At 46.3% G+C, this 16,365-nt stretch overlaps 1 protein-coding gene across 1 annotated transcript in view; it reads left to right on the top strand.

Annotated features, from left to right (window-relative positions):
- Positions 1 to 3,137: 3,137 nt before the first annotated feature.
- The window catches only part of KDM5B (lysine demethylase 5B), a 69,883-nt gene continuing 56,655 nt past the window's right edge, over positions 3,138 to 16,365 (top strand). The window contains exon 1 of the mRNA XM_084796134.1: positions 3,138 to 3,492. Coding sequence (XP_084652260.1) covers positions 3,289 to 3,492 — 204 coding nt within the window. The 5' untranslated portion in view covers positions 3,138 to 3,288. The remainder of the gene's footprint in view (positions 3,493 to 16,365) is intronic.

Below are 16,365 nucleotides of genomic sequence, written 5' to 3'. Positions count from 1 at the left end.
ATGTAAACACACATCATAAAGGGCAAGGGGAAACGTCTTCTGTGGGGCGGGGGGAGCTGTTGCTTTAGTGGAGAGCCCTCTTGGGCCCTAGCTTGGCAACTGCTGCCTCCCTCGTCTCTTTGGGTCGGTGAGGAGCCAAACAAACAGCTGCTGCTTGATCTGAGAGCAGTGGTAGCTCATCATTTAGGGACCCTACCGGAAATAGAGGAGGCAGGACTAGTAGACCTTGAAAGTTGGGAGAGAGAGATACCTAGCCCATAGATGACAACTGAGATTTTTCCTAAACTCGTCTCATCCAGTTATATACCCACAATTCATGTGTACCCAGAAGTCTTAAAGTTATAACCTACTTGGTTTGTAGGATGCCAACGTCAAGGGTGGAAGCCCTGCGCTTTCCCAAGGCAGAGAACATGACAGGATATCAGCTCCAGGAAGACCCTCAGACACACATGATTGTGTGCCACCAAGTGCCATGAGCAACAATAAAAGATTTCGCTCAGTCAACATGATGGGTCATCTGAAATCTCATCCTTTGGGAATGGGGTCAGACTGGGCTACACTGAGAACTCCGGGCCAGCTTTGGTTACAAGCATACAATCCTGTCTGGATTTTTCCCTCTCCTCAATATATGATCATGAAAAAAAAAAAATCAAGCTGGATGATGTGACCTATGCCTTTAATCCTAGCACCTCCAAGTTTGAAGGCAGCCTGGTCTATGTGAGTGAGTTTCAGGCTAGTCCGTGAAACGATTCAAAACAAACACAAACCAAACAAAACAAAAACTCCATATTCTTCAATACCTCTTACCTAGGTCTCCCTATGACCGTATAACCTGGTGTATCATTTTATCTTACAACGATTTTTGAATAGATTGCTCCCTGCTTCTTCTGGTTCCATCTTATCTGCAGGCAGGAACAAAAAAACCAAAACAAAACAAAACAAAAAAAAGGCTTATTTAGGCTCCAAAGCCCTGGGGAGCTAAGAAAAGGATAACTTTTGTAGGAATTGCTGAACTGTTCAGAGGCCAGGCATCTCTGGGGAGTTTATTAAAGAATGAGGCTCCCCGCTTATGGAAAAATGTGTTTTGTATTTTTAAAAAAGTATTTATTGTATATGAGTGCTTTATCTGCAGAAGAGGGCATCAGATCACATTATATAGACGGTTTTGAGCCACCATGTGGTTGCTGGGAATTGAACTCAGGACCTCTGGAAGAGCAGGCAAGCGCTCTTAATCACTGAGCCATCTCTCTAGCCCGTGTTTTGTATTTTTTTATATTTTAAAAATATTTCAAAATTTGTGTGTGTGCATGCATGTGTGGCCTGTAGAGGCCAGAAGAGGTCAGATGCCCTGAAGCTGGAGGGAAGAGGCAGTTGTGAGCGGATGGACACTGGATCTGGACATTCGATTTATGTCCTCTAAGACGGAAGCAAAAACGTCCTTAGCGAGCTGAGCCATCTTTCCATGCTCCCTGTTTTTTGATGAAGGAACTCATCTTGTAGATCTGGCTGGCCTGGAATGCTGTGTAGACCAGGCTGGCTTGAGCCTCCCAAGTGTTGGGATTAAAGGCCTGAACCACCACACCTAGCTGCTTCCTTTTTTAAATTGAGGAAGCATAGTCGGATCTATCTGTAATCCAAGCACCTAAGAGGTAAAGGCAGGAGGATCAGGAAATCAAAGTCATCTTTGGCTACAAAGAGAGTTCCAGGCCAGCCTCGGCTACATGAGTCCTATTAAAAACTAAACCCCAGGCTGGGTGTGGTGGTGCACATCTTTAATCCTAGCACTTGGGAGCCAGGGGCAGGCAGATCTCTCTGAGTTTGAGGCCAGTCTGGTCTACAGAGGGAATTCCAGGATAGCTAGGACTACACAGAGAAATCTTGCCTTGAAAAACCACCACCACCACCACCACCACCAAAACTCTAAACCTTGAGGCTAGGAGAGCTCTGGACCCACTACAGAGACAGTGGCAAACAGTCCTTCCACAAGGTTCCGTTCATGACCTTCTTCTGACTTTTCCTGGGGTCTGTTCACCATCTTTGTATGTCCTAGTTAACCTTGCAGAACTTCCATTGCTTCCTTATAGCTCCAGTTCTGATCTCTTTCCTTCAGAGCTGTGCCTTATAGCCTGTTGGGAATCTGCTGTGTACACTAGAGCCATCTCAGCCTCAACCTGTTCAGTCATGAACACATCTTCCCTCGAATGTCTTGTGCATAGCATTATCTGGACATTTGTTCCAGCAATGTAAGTTCTTTACCATCTACTCAGGCAGGGTGCAGGCCTTTAATAGGGTGTCCTATGACCTTCGTAGTCTTTTATTTCCTACAATTTCACCCTTCCATTCCCCCCCCCCCCCAAGACAGGGTTTCTCTGTGTAGCCTTGGCTGTCCTGGACTCACTTTGTTGACCAGGCTGGCCTCGAACTCACAGCGATCCACCTGCCTCTGTCTCCAGAGTGGCTGGGACTAAAGGCGTGTGCCACCACACCTGGCTAGGCTCATCCTTTCTTTTCAATCAATAGCTGTTGACTTTATTTAGGCCGAGTCATTCCTTGACTGGATAATTTCAAAATCACTCAGATCTAACGTTGTCATGTATCTGTAGACTTCTGTGCAGCTATCCACCCCTTCCAATAAATAGTCTGAACTACTGGATTTGGACAAATGCTTAAGCACCTCACAGATTAACAGTCCCGCAAAGCACTTGGATTTAGTACAGGATCTAGGATAAGCAAGGGCTCGACGAGTTATTACTGTCCTCATTATTACTCCTTGCAACTGTCCTTGCTGTCTTGTGCTTGAGCTGTTTTCTCTACCCGGCTAATCCATCAATTCCAATACTGTGCCTCTCGGGTTTTACTATGTAAATCCTTCGTGGCAAAGTGTATGACGTGATTGAACGATCGAGTATAGATCTGTTCCCTCCACTAGACTGTTAACTTCTTGAGAGCAAGAATTCTGAAACTTCAGTGGTCAACGGAACCATTAAAGATAAAATACCCATCCCAGGCGGAAGGCCCCTGCCCCTCCCGCTTCGGGGGCGGGGCGAGACCTGGCTCGGGGTAGCAGTGGGGACTTTTTTCCTCGCCGTGTCGGCGGAGGCGCACGGCGTGGGGTAGCGGCAAGACGTCGTCGGAGGAAGGCTGAAAGAGCCCTAGGTGCTGCCGTTGCTAGTAGAAGTCGGACTTGTCGCCCGAGAGCTGTCCCTGTGCACGGGTTTCGGACGGAGCGGAGCTCGCTGCCGCGGTTGCGGAGGCTGCCCTGTGCTCGCCCCTGCCCACGTCGCGGTGATGGAGCCGGCCACCGCGCTGCTCCCAGCCCCGCGCCCGGCTCTGCCCCTCGGGAGCCCGGGCCCGCTGGGTGAGTTTCTGCCTCCCCCCGAGTGTCCGGTCTTCGAGCCCAGCTGGGAAGAGTTCGCGGACCCCTTCGCTTTCATCCACAAGATCCGGCCCATAGCCGAGCAGACTGGGATCTGTAAGGTGCGGCCGCCGCCGGTGAGTCAGCCAGCCAGCACCCCGGATCCTGCTCGCGGCTTTGGGGTGGGGGGCGGGGAGGGAGCGAGGACGCACGGCCCGGGAGGCCCGAGGCGCGGGGGCGGGGAGCGGTCGCCCCGCGGGGCCCAGTCAAGTTTGGGGTTGCTGGGAGGGTGGGAGTTGTCGGCGAGCGCACGGAGGCGCGGGGGCTTGTCCCGGGTGGGATGCGGGCGGGGAGGACTGCGGGCTCTGGCAGGGTGGCCCGAGGGCCGACTCGGGGCGGCTCCGGGGGTTGGTGAGCTGCACGGCCCCGCAGCGGTGCGGGCTGGAGTGGTGGCAGCCGCCGGGGTGGTCGCTGGGGAGTCCCCCGGAGCCCGGCTGAGGCGCGGACGCGGAGGCAGGGCTCTGGGCCCGCACTGCTCGCTGGCTGGTCCTCGCCTCTTCCCCGGGGTGCGGGGGTGTGTGATGGGTGGGGGTGGGGGGACTTGCGAGTTGTCGTGTGAAGAGGAAAGTTTTCAATATGGCGGCGGGAGCCCCTGGTCCTTTGTGTGGTGGCGGCGTCGGCCCGGAGCTGCCCTCACCTGAGCGCCCCACCCTCCGGACCCGGGTCCCCTACCACCACCTGGTCCCTCGGCCCTCAGGAGTCCCGGGGCAGAACTGGGGCAGGGGGCGGCCAGCGCCACTGGGGGCGGGGAGGAGCCGCAGGGTCCGGCCTGGAGGGGCTGTGTGGTGGGGGACGCAGGGGTCGGGGGGCGCACTTTGGGGACTGTAGGGGGGGTAGGACAGGCGGCGGGGGCCCCCCGATGCTCGCCCGCCCTGACGGACGCGCCAGCACGCACTTCGGGCCGGACCCCTCGACTCCCGAGGGAGGCCTGACTGGGGCTGAGGTGGAGAGGCCGTGCTTGTAGGGGAGATGTCAGACGAGCTCTTGGAGATTTCATCCTAGTCCCTAACCCTCCCTACTCGCCCCTGTGGGGTGGCTCTAGTGCCTTGAGCTTGGGGCGGGGGGACTGTGAGGGGTGGGGTGTCCCTGAAGATAGCCCTAACGGCTGCAACGTCCGCGGAGAGCCCGGCCCACCCCTTTTCTGTCCTCCCCCTCCCCGCCCCCTCCCCCCGCAGCCGGAACTGGATGCGCTGCGACACCCCAGGTTTTTCGCCTACCTTTTGGGATGGCCTAAGTCTGAGTTGGCCTAAACGACCGTTGGACCGGCCGGGACGGTTGGAAAGGTTTAACTGCCTCGCCTACCGTTGAAGAATTTTCTGTCTTATCCCCTGCGTCCCACACAAGTGGAAGAAGACACCCCCGCCCCTTAACCCCTTTCTCCCTTAAACTTGCTCTTTGTAATGGCATTTTGAGTTGCCGGATTGTGTATGTAGTTCTGTATCAGACTAGCTGTTTGAGATCCCTGAATAAATAAACCTTATCCTTCCTCCATTCCCATACCCCCCTCCAAAAAATAAAATGAAAATGCAGACACCATATTTTAGTTTCTCTTGGACAATTTCGAAAACAGAAATGGAAAGCTTAAGAAAGTAACTGGCCTGGTCGGCTAGTAAGGGGGAACTGTTTGGAAATAGACTCATTTCTCTAGGTGAAGTGGACAGGGTCGATTGTTGTAGCTTAACGGAAGGTCCATTTCTGTTAGTGTAGGCCTGTAGAAGTTACACCCTTGCCTGATTAGAAGAATTTTGTAGAATAGATCATGAACGATTTAGCTTTATCTTAATGTATCAGGAAAGATGAATACGAATATTGGATGTTTTGCGTTAATGGGATTTTATTCAGAAATTAGGAAATTTGAATAAGTTATTAGAAACCAAAATATAAGAGGAGTTAGGTTCCTGTGCGTTGTCCTCCATGTTGGCGTTGTGGCATCCTAGAGCTGGAGTAAGTCCTTTATCTTGCCTCTTTTGCCTTTTATAGAGCTATTTTCTTGGAAAAATAGTGTTGCTTTGGTTAGGTTTGGCTACCCATTTCCTCATCTGGGCTAGCAGATTAATGACAGTCTTTAGGATTTGTGTGTGTGTTTTGCTTTTTCCCACTCTGTCACACATGATGGCCACCATTTTGTACCGAAAATCTTATATAGTACAGCCCGAGAGGAAAGGGGTAAAGAGGAAGAAATAATGTACAAACACAACCAGTGCTGTTTTGGAGCCCTCCTTTGTGTGGGGGACTGGCTTCCTCCTTTGTCTAACAAACTCCTATACCAGTGTGCCAGAGTTTGCTAGTATTAGCTGTTGACATAAGCATAGAAAAGAAAACCCAGAAGTTGTAGCTCTTGAATAGAAGGGTCCTGCAACAAAGGCTCCTTAAGAGACATAAACAGTCTTTGTTTAGGAAGTGTTTAGTGTTAGGAAAGCTGGGAACAAGTGGTTTCAATAGTTCAAAGGTAGCAACAAAATAAATCCTTAAGAAAAATGAAATGTTTACCATGGTACAGCTTTATAATGCCCACGTCTGTAGAGCTCAGTTCACTGAGTTTTTGGACCTCTAGTGACTAAAATAAAGGGATTTGGAGAGTGTGGTGTACTTTGAGTAGGTAAGGGGAGAATTAGGAAAGCATTTCTCTTTCCTTTTGTTCTTAGCTTTGTATCTTTGAGATAGTCAGTTTGTACCTGCTTTCTTAGTGAGGATCTTAAGCTGCTTGGCTTGTGAAAACTTAGGCTGTATCCATGATTTTGTATATGAGTGCATAGAACTTGACAGAAATTTGTGAAAATATAGTAAGATAGTGTGATAAAAATGATGAGTCAAGGCAGTAATAAACCTATTTCAAAGAAGTATAAGGGATAGCTAAGCTTATTTTCTGAGGTGAGACCTTTAAAGTCTAAAATTAATATTAGTTGTTTTTTATTTTCTTTAAAATGCAGGTATTTCCTTTTTGAGTATTTAGCTGTTCAAGTCCAAGTGTTATTTTCACTTTGTAATATTTGGAGATGAGTAATTTTAGGGGTATTAATATTAGTAAAAAAGTTGGCTGCTCAGTAAATATCTTTTGGAATCTCTCATTTGATAGAATATATTTGATGGCTTTATTAACTTTCTATCTAACATGGCTGCAATTAGACAAAGTCACAATTTTCTCCTTTGACAATGACCAAAAGTCAGATTTAAATCAAACCCCGGATGGCACAATAAAGGTTGTTTTTAACCTTATTTTTATCTATCCTCCTTTGGTTGTTTGTTTGGATCCTTCGTCTACATTTTTATAGCCACTTAGTGTAAGGCTGTTGTCATGCAGTAAACATCTTTGAGTGAGCTTGTTAATTCCACTCTTGGTGATCAAGGAGGAGGAGCTTAATGACAACAGAGCTTGTTGGGGGTGGGGCAGGGTCCCACTGTAGCGTTGGCTGGCCTTGAGCTCACAGAGATCTGTGGGCTCACAGAGCTCACAGGGATTAAAGGTGTGCCACCACACCTGGCTCTTTTTCCCCCCCAAGAGTTTCTCTGTAGCCTTGGCTGTCCTGGAACTCAACTCTGTAGACCAACTCACAGAGATCAGGGTGCTTCTGCCTTCCTAGTGCTGGAATTAAAGGTGTGTACCATTACTGCTCAGTTTTGTTTTGTTTTGGTTTTGGTTTTCGAGACAGGGTCTCTCTGAGTTAGCCTCGGCTGTCCTGGACTCACTTTGTAGACCAAGCTGGCCTCGAGAAATCACAGTGATCTGCCTGCCTCTGCCTCCTGAGTGCTGGGATTAAAGGCATGTGCCACCAAGCCCAGCTCAGTTTTTAAACATTTGTATGTGCGTTTGCACACATGTATGCATGATATAGTACGGTGCAGGTGTGGGGATCAGAAGACCATTTGTAGAAGTCTGGACTCTAACAATTTGGATTATGTGAACAAATTTATGAGTATGCTTGCTTGTTTAAGGGCAGTAAAACTCAAAAGGTGGGCCAGGTGTGGTGGCTCACGCCTTTAATCCCAGCACTCGGGAGGCAGAGGCAGGTGCATCGCTGTGAGTTCGAGGCCAGTCTGATCTACAACATGAGTCTAGGACATCCAAGGCTATACAGAGAAACCCTGTCTTGAAAAGCAAAAACAAAAACTCTAAAAACCTCAAAGGTGTTTAGAATACAGGAATAATAGGTATGCAGAAATTTGCCAAAATGGGAACTTGCCTTTAGAGGGTTTAACATTTTATATATATATATAAACATGTGGGTGTGTGTATGTATATATATGTTATATCCATATAGAACCTAATAACTGAATGGTTTATGTGCAATAATGGCATCATCTTATAGACTTGTCACTTTCTTTTCATTTTGTTCAGATTTATTGTCACTTTGTGTTTTGCTTGCATGTGTGTCTGTGACCGTGGGCATGCCGTTTGTCCACAGAGGCCAGAAGAGGGCACTGGATGTCCTGGAACTGAAGTTAGGGTTGTAATCTGCTGTCTAGATGTGGCAGCCGAACTTCTGGGCCCTTTATAGGATCAGCAAGTGCCATTAGCTACTGGACCATCTTTATAGCCACCCATTGCTGAGTTAATCGGTCCACGTGAGAATTTATAGAGAAAAATAAATTAGTGAGGGTTTAGTGTGGTACCATACCTTTACTCTCTCAGCACTCTAGAGGCAAGGCAGGCAGGAGGCAGAGACAGGCAGATCGCACACCAGCCTGATATATATAAACAGCTCCAGGCCTGCCAGGCCTGCTTAGTAAGATCTTGCCTAAAAACAAAACAAAAACCTGGAGAGATGGCTCAGATTAAGTGCGCTTGTTCCTCTTGCTGACGACTCAGGTGTTGAGTCCCTGCACCCACAAGGTGGCTCACAAGCAACCATAAATAGTTCCACAGAGTCTGAGGCCGCCTTCTGAACTCTGTAGCTCTAGGCACGAGCATGGTGTTTATCTCTGCATGCAAACACTTAACACATGTAAAAGAAATCTTAAACATTTAAGGGACGAGGAGATGGCTCTATGATTAAGAACTATTCTCTGTGCAAACATGAGGACTGGAGTTCCTCTTCAAATACCACATAACAAATTGGGTATAGCCGCATGTTCCCTTGTAGTCCCAGCACTGAGCAGGGAAGGAGACAGGAGCATTCCTGGGCTTTCTCCAGCTTCCAGCCTAGTGCAGAAAGTGTGCGTGCACATAAGGAATACGGCCGAGTGATAGAGGACTGTACTTGATGCCCTCCTCTGGTCTTGTCACACTCACACAGGTAGGTGCACTAGCACACACAGTTGCATACACATCATCCATGCGGCACATTCACACACATGGACATGCATAATCTGCCTACACAAAATTTAAAAATCATTTAAACTTTTCCTGAATTTAAGGACTACTTTTTTTTGGGGGGGGTGTAAAGCCGTAACAACCAGGGCATAAATAAAAAAGTAAGCTATTATTTGTGCCTATGTTTGTGTGTATTGGGTTGGGGAGTGAGCAAGTGCTCATGTGCTACTTGCTGCACTGCTGTAGAGGTCAGAGAGCAACTTTCAGAAGTTGCTTTCTCATTCCATTTTGTTTTGGAGCCAGGTGCTGTTTCTGCCAGGTGTACTTCTGGCTAGCTAGCTAGAAATCTTCAGAGTGCTGTAAAGGGATTACAGATGCATGCCACAACTGTTTTTTTTTTTTTAAATAAGTGTCCCCGGGATCAACCTCAGGATGTCAGGCTTGTGCAACAAGTGTTTTCACTCACTGTGCCATCACACCATCCCCTAACTATAGGAAATAGTTCCTGCAGCTATTTTTATAGATAAAAGCAGAAAGAGCAGAAGTCCTTGAATGAGGTTGCTGGGCGTGGTGGTGGTGGCGGTGGTGGCGGCGGCGGCGGCGGCGGCACATACCTTTAATCCCAGCACTCGGGAGGCAGAGGCAGGCGGATTGCTGTGAGTTCGAGGCCAGCCTGGTCTACAGAGCGAGTCTAGGACAGTCAAGGCTACATAGAGAAATCCTGTCTCAAAAAAAAAAAAAAAAAAAAAAGGTTGAAACCAGTTGAACCAAACTCAGAGAACATTTAGCTTTTGTCCTGTGCAAGTTATAGGCAACAATGGAGCAATTCAGGGTTAGCTTTCTAGTGCTTAATGAGTGATGGTCACTCTGCCTAGTTAGTGTGGGGGTTAGAGTTCCTGGGTTTCAGCTGGTCAGGAGAGAATGAGGTACCTTTTGGGGAGTCTTTGTGTTGGCTAGGTTGTTAGGTAACTTATCTGTGCAGGACTGTAGTTTAGCTTTCAGCATTGATGCTGCAATTTCTGTGAGAAAAATTGCTAGTTAGCATTTACCATGGTATCAGTTTTCCTCCCTTGGTGCTGAGGGTGGAAGGAAGCAAGGTCCTGTTTCTGTCAGGCAAGTTCTCTAGCACTGAGTGTCCGCCGTCCTCGGGTCTTTGTTTCTGTTAATCAGAGTAGCCCAGACTGCCCTTGAACTCAGTACTTACCACTCTACTGGGCAAACATTCCCTTTACTTGTGATTTTCTTTAATTTTCAAATTAGGCTGTATCCAGGCATGATGATGCTATCCCAGCACTTAAGGCTGAGGCAAAGGATATGAATGGCTAAGGCCAGTTGCTAACCTCAAAATTCTGTTGATAAAAATTATCAAACTGAGGACCTGTGTGGTGTGTGTGTATTGTGTGTATTCTTAAAAGTCAGTTTCTTAGCCAGGCGTGGTGGCGCACACCTTTAGTCCCAGCACTTGGGAGGCAGAGGCAGGATGATCACTGTGGGTTCAAGGCCAGCCTGGTCTACAAATTGAGCCCAGGACAGCCAAGATAACATAGAGAAACCCTGTCTCATAAAACCAACCAAACAAACAAACAAAAAACCAAACAACAACAAAAAAGTCAGTTTCTTTATTATGTGAAAGAGAGGGACTATTTAAAAAGTTTAAAAGGTGCATAAAGTTGTTTTTGTGCATGTCTGTATTCATATTCATAGGCACCAATGAGGGTGTGTGCATTTCAGGGCATATGCCTGAGGAGGTCAGAGAATAGCCTGGAATGTTGGTCCTTGCTTCTTGTTTGAGACAGTCTTTCCACTGTGCATGTGGGGCTCACTATTCTCCACACTTGTGAGAATTCTGTCTCCGTGCCATCCTCCCATAGAAGCACTGGACTTTGCATGCTGTGTCCGTGTGTTTGATTTTACGTGGGTTCTGAGGATTTGAAATGAGAACTTAATGTTTGTGCAGCAAGCACTTTTACCTACTGGTCTTCCCAGCCAGCCCTAGAATTTTTTAATCTGATTGCATCATGACCTTGCATAAAGTCTGTTTACCCCAAAGTGTATACCTTCTCATCGGCTCTAAAGGGATCTGACGCTGACCTACAGCCACTGTCTAGATTAATGGATTGCAGGAGCTTAAATCTTAGTGTTTTTTTTCCCCCTTGCCCATTGCTAAGAAGAGTCTGGAAACAGATGTAGCAAGACGAAACTCAGAGCCAAATGCACACACCACTTTCCTGCATGAAGAGTTCGAATTTTTTTTGTTGTTGTTGTTTTGTTTTGTTTTTTGTTTTTGAGACAGGATTTCTCTGTGTAGCCCTAGCTGTCCTGGACTCCCTTTGTAGACCAGGTTGTCCTCGAACTCACAGATATCCACCTGCGTCGGCTGGGAATAAAGGCGTGTGCCACCATGCCCGGGTGAATTTCTTTCTTTCTTTCTTTTTATTTTATTTATTTTTTTGTTTTTCCAGACAGGATTTCTCTATGTAGCCTTGGCTGTTCTAGATTCACTTTGTAGACCAGGCTGGCCTTGAACTCACAGTGATCTGCTTCCCTCTGCCTCCCAAATGCTGGGATTAAAGGAATGTGCCACCACGCCCAGCTGGATTTCTTTTTTTCTTTTTTTTTTTTTTAATGAAAAACTTTTTCTTTGGTTTTTTTTTCAAAACAAGGTATGTGTAGCCTTCACTGTCCAGGACTTGCTTTGTAGACCAGGCTGGCCTCAAACTCACAGTGATCTGGTTCCCTCTGCCTCCCGAGTGCTGGGATTAAAGGCATGCGCCACTGCACCTGGCTTTAATGAGAGTTAGGAAAGGCAAAAGCCTAACCTCAAAACTAGAATAAGAACTTGGCAAGGTGATGCCAGCCTGAAATCCAGCATTAGTGTAGAGGCAGGTGGATCAGTCAAGCCAGTCTAGGCTTCAAAATGAGTTATGGGTTAGTTTAGTTTTGGGAATAAAGACCTCACAACCTCACCTCTAACCCCAAATCCTAGAATACACCTGGGTGTAGTAGCTTATTCCCAGCATTCAGGAAACAGAGACAGAACCATGAGTTCAGGGCCATCCCAAGCTGTACAGTGAAATTTTGATTAAAAAAACCCAAACTGGGCGTAGGCGATGGCGGTGCACGCCTTTAATCCTAGCCTTTGGGAGGCAGAGGCAAATGGATCTCTGAGTTTGAGGTCAGCCTGTTCTATATGGTGAGTTCCAGGACAGAGAAACCCTATCTTGGAAAAAACAAATACCACCCCACAACAAACAACAACAGCAAACAAACTCAAACTAGGGGGTGCTAGAGCATGGAAGGTAACTGAAGGAGGATAGCCATGGGGAAAGTCATCGTTCTTGGGGGCCGAGACTTTTCAGTGATGTGTAAGATTTGGGGTCATCCACACTCCTGTAAGTAACCCTTCAGCCATTTTCCTGTACGTCTAATAAACTCATTGAAAGAAAACCCACACAGAGAGGGTCAGGACTTGTGTAACCCAAGGTGACCATGAACTCCTTACTTCCCAGGTATTGGATTATAGCCATTCATTATTATATTCTACTTTATTCATGGTTTTATTATTTTTTTAAATTTTTTTAAAAGAAGGTTTTTATGCATACAGTGCTCTGCCTGCACCTCAGAAGAGGGCACCAGATCTCTCTATAGATGGTTGTGAGCCACCATGTGGTTGCTGGGAATTGAACTCAGGACTCTGGAAGAACAGCAAGTGCTCTTAATCTCATTGTTTTATATGTGTGGATGTTGTGCCTTCATGTGTGTGTGTACTGCTGAGTGCCTGATGCCTGCAGTGGTCAGAAGAGGGCGTTGATCCCCTGGAACTAGAGTTAACAAATAATTGTGAGCTGCCATGTGGGCACTCTGCTCTTACCCGCTGAGCCATCTCTTTAGCCCCTATTTTATTTTATTTTTATTTTTATTAGTTTTTTGTTTTTCAAGACAGGGTTTCTTTTTGTATTCCTGACTATCCTGGACTCACTTTGTAGACTAGGTTGACCTCTGCCTCCCAAGCGCTAGGATTAAAGGCATGAGCCACCACGCCCGGCTAACTTTGTTTTTATTTTTTAAAGATTTATTTGTGTGTACATATTTTGGTCCCTGTGAATATATGTGCATATGTATGTGGGGTCCATGTACTTGTGCACCTGTAGAAGTCAGAAGAGGGAATCAGATCTTTAGAACTTGGAGTGACAGGTGTTTGCAAGACTGGGATCCAAGTTCCAGTCCTCATAATTATGCAGCAAGTGCTTTTAGCTGCTGAGCCGTGTGCTCTGGCACTCTTGTATTTTTTATTTTATTTTTTGATTTTTCAAGACAGGGTTTCTCAGTCGGACATGGTGGCTGCAAACCTTTAGTCCCAGCACAAGGGGGGGTGGAGGGAGCAGAGGCAGGTGGATCGCTGAGTTCCAGGCCAGCCTGGTCTAGTCGAAGACAGCCAAGGCTACACAGTGACAAAAAGACAAAAACCAGCGTTTCTCTTGTAGTCTTGGCTGTCCTGGCCTCCCTCTGCAGACAAGGCTGGCCTCTAACTGATGGAGATCCACCTGCCTCTGCCTCCCAGGTGATGGGACTAAAGGCATGCACCACCTTGTTTTTTCTTGGACAGGGTTTTGGTGCTGGAGAGATGGCTCAGTGGTTAAGAAATTGTCTCCTCCAGAGGTCCTAAGTTCAATTCCCAGCAACCACATGGTGGCTTACAATGTAATGTGATCTGATGCCCTCTTCTGGCCTGCAGGTGCATATACAGATAGAGCATTCATATATATCTTTAAAAAAAGACAGGGTTTCCCCTACCTGTCCTGGAACGCACTCTGTAGACTAGGCTGGCCTCCAACTCAGAGATCCTCCTGCCTCTGGCTCCTGAGTGCTGGAATTAAAGGTGTGCGCGACCATGTCCAGCTGGAGCTCTCTTTAAAAAGGTATATATACATACACATATAAATGAAATTAAAATTTGTTATTATACTAATTTTTGAGACAAGGTTTCTCTGTTACACAGAGCCCTGGGTGTCCTGGACTCACTCTGTAGACCAGGTTGGCTTTGAACTCACAGAGATCCGACTACCTCTGCCTGCTAAATGCTTGGATTAAAGGTATATGACCCCACCCCTGGCTTTTATGTTTATTTTTTTTTAGGTTTTTTTTCGAGACAGGGTTTCTCTGTGTATCCTTGGCTGTCCTAGACTCACTTTGTAGACCAGGCTGGCCTTGAACTCACATCGATCCACCTGCCTCTGCCTCCCAAGTGCTGGGATTAAAGGCCTGCGCCACCTTCTGGCATATGTTTATTTTTATATAACTAAAATTTTAATTATTTCATATAGATATATGAAATTAAAATAAAGCATATATATGAAATTAAAATAAATCTCATTTTCCTTCTCTTTCCTTCTTCCAACACCTTCACATACTCTCTCCTCAAATTCATGGCTTTTTCTTTCTTTTATGAAAAAAATTATTATTTGAGACAGGGTTTCTCTGTGTAGCCTTGACTGTCCTGGACTCACTTTGTTGACCAGGCTGGCCTCAAACTCACGGAGATCCACCTGCCTCAGCCTCACAAGTGCTGAGATTAAAGGCATGTGCCACTACCGCCTGGCTGTAAAAATTATTTTAAAGACGTATTTTTTCATTTTTCTTTGCCTTGATATATTGCCTGCATGTATGTCTGTGTGAGGGTGCAAGATCCCCTGGAACTGGAGTTAGACAGTTATGAGCTGCCATGTGGGTGCTGGGAATTAAACCTGGATTCTCTGGAGAGCAACTAGTGCTCTTAGCCACTGAGCCATCTCTCCAGTCCTACTTGGCTTTTTACTTTAATTCTCTCTCTCTCTCTCTCTCTCTCTCTCTCTCTCTCTCTCTCTCTCTCTCTCTCTCCTAAGTACATGAATAGAGCTTGTTCAGTCTATGTGTTACTTGTGTTCACAGGGTTATGATTTCAAGGCTGACTACTTAGTACTGGATAACCAGTAGGCACTTTCCTGTTCTCAACATTCCTTAGTTGTCTGTAGCTCTTTGTCTAGGGTTGAGGTCCCATGAGATTTTTCTTTTTCCATGTTAGCATGTCTACCGGTGTCATTCTTGTTTAGTCAGCCATATTGATGAATTTTTTTGATGAATTTTTAATGGGTGTATATTCTCTGACATTTCTTTCTTTTTCCTTTCTTGTTTTTCTTTTTTCAATTTTTTGAATGAAATTTTTTTATTTAAGTAATTTATTCAGTACATCTCAATTATTATCCCCTCACTTGTATCTTCTCTGTTCCTCCCTCCCTCCTTCTTTCACCCTATTCTCCTCCCCTAGGTCTGTGACAGAAGGGGACCTCCTCTCCACCATATGGTCACAGCCTGTCAGGTCTCAGCCTGGTAGCTTTCTTCCTTTGAGTGCCACCAGCCTCCCCACGAAGGAGGAGTGGTCCAGTAGGGGGCACCAGAGTTCAGTCCCCACTCTCCACACACCTGTGGAGAATGTGCTGTCCATTGGCTAGATCTGGATAGGGGTTCTAGGTTTACTGCATGCATTGTCCTTGGTTGGTACAGTAGTTTGAATACACCCCTCCACCCATCCAGATCTGCCAGCCTTAAAGGTCTTCTTGTAGGGTAGGTTTCTAGCACCCTCTGGATCCTTCTATTTCCCCATTCTCCCTTAGCTTTCTCTCCTGGAGTCCCAATAGGAAGTCCCAGCATCTATCCTAATCTCCTGCTAAGTGAAGACTTTCAGGGGACATCTCTGTTGGGCTATTGTCCAATTATAAGTGAGTATATACCATGTGAGTCTTTCTCTTTCTGGGCTAACTCACTCAGGATGATCATTTCTAGTTCCATCCATTTGCCTGCAAATTTGTTTTTAATAGCTGAATAATATTCCATAGTGTAAATGTACCACAGTTTATTTATTTTCTTCAACTGAGGGACATCTAGGTTGTTTCCAGATTCTGGCTATTATGAATAAGGCTGCTATGAACATGTTTGAGCGTATGTCCTTGTTGTGTAGTGGAGCATCTTTTGGGTATATTCCAAAGAGTGGAATATAGCTGGGTCTTGAGGTAGCTCTATTCCCAGTTTTCTGAGAAAGCACCAGATTGATTCCTAAAGTGGTTGTACAAGTTCGCACTCCCACCAGCAACGAAGGAGCTCTCCCCTTTCTCTACATCCTCGCCAGCATGTGTTGTCACTTGAATTTTTGATCTTAGCCATTCTTATGGGTGTAAGATGGAATCTCAGAGTCTTGATTTGCATTTCTTTGATGATTAAGGACGTTGAGTGGTTCTTTGAGTGTTTCCCAGCCATTTGATATTCCTGTGTTGAGAATTCTCTGTTTAGTTCTGAGCCCCATTTTTTTCTTTACTTTTTTCTTTTTTTTTTTTTTCCAAGACAGGGTTTCTCTGTGTAGCCCTGGCTGTCTGAGCCTCATTTCTTTCTTTCTTTCTTTTTTTTTTTTTGGAGGCAGAGTCTCTTTGTTAGCCTTGGCTGTCCTGAATTCGCTTTGTAGAACGGCTGGCCTCGAACCTACAGTGATCTGCCTGCCTCTGCCTCCCGAGTGCTGGGATTAAAGGTGTGTGCCACCATACCCTGCCTGAGCCCCATTTCTTCATTGGATTATTTGGTTTGGGGCTGTTTAATTTCTTGAGCTCTTTATGTATTTTGGATTAGTTTTTGTCAGATGTAGGGTTGGTGAAGCTCTTTTCCCAGTCTGTAG

The sequence above is a fragment of the Acomys minous genome (genome assembly GCF_964271855.1).
Source record: "Acomys minous genome assembly, chromosome: 1".
Classification (NCBI taxonomy): domain Eukaryota; kingdom Metazoa; phylum Chordata; class Mammalia; order Rodentia; family Muridae; genus Acomys; species Acomys minous.
Note: the sequence above shows the minus strand (reverse complement) of the source record. Positions and strands in the feature narration are given on the sequence as shown.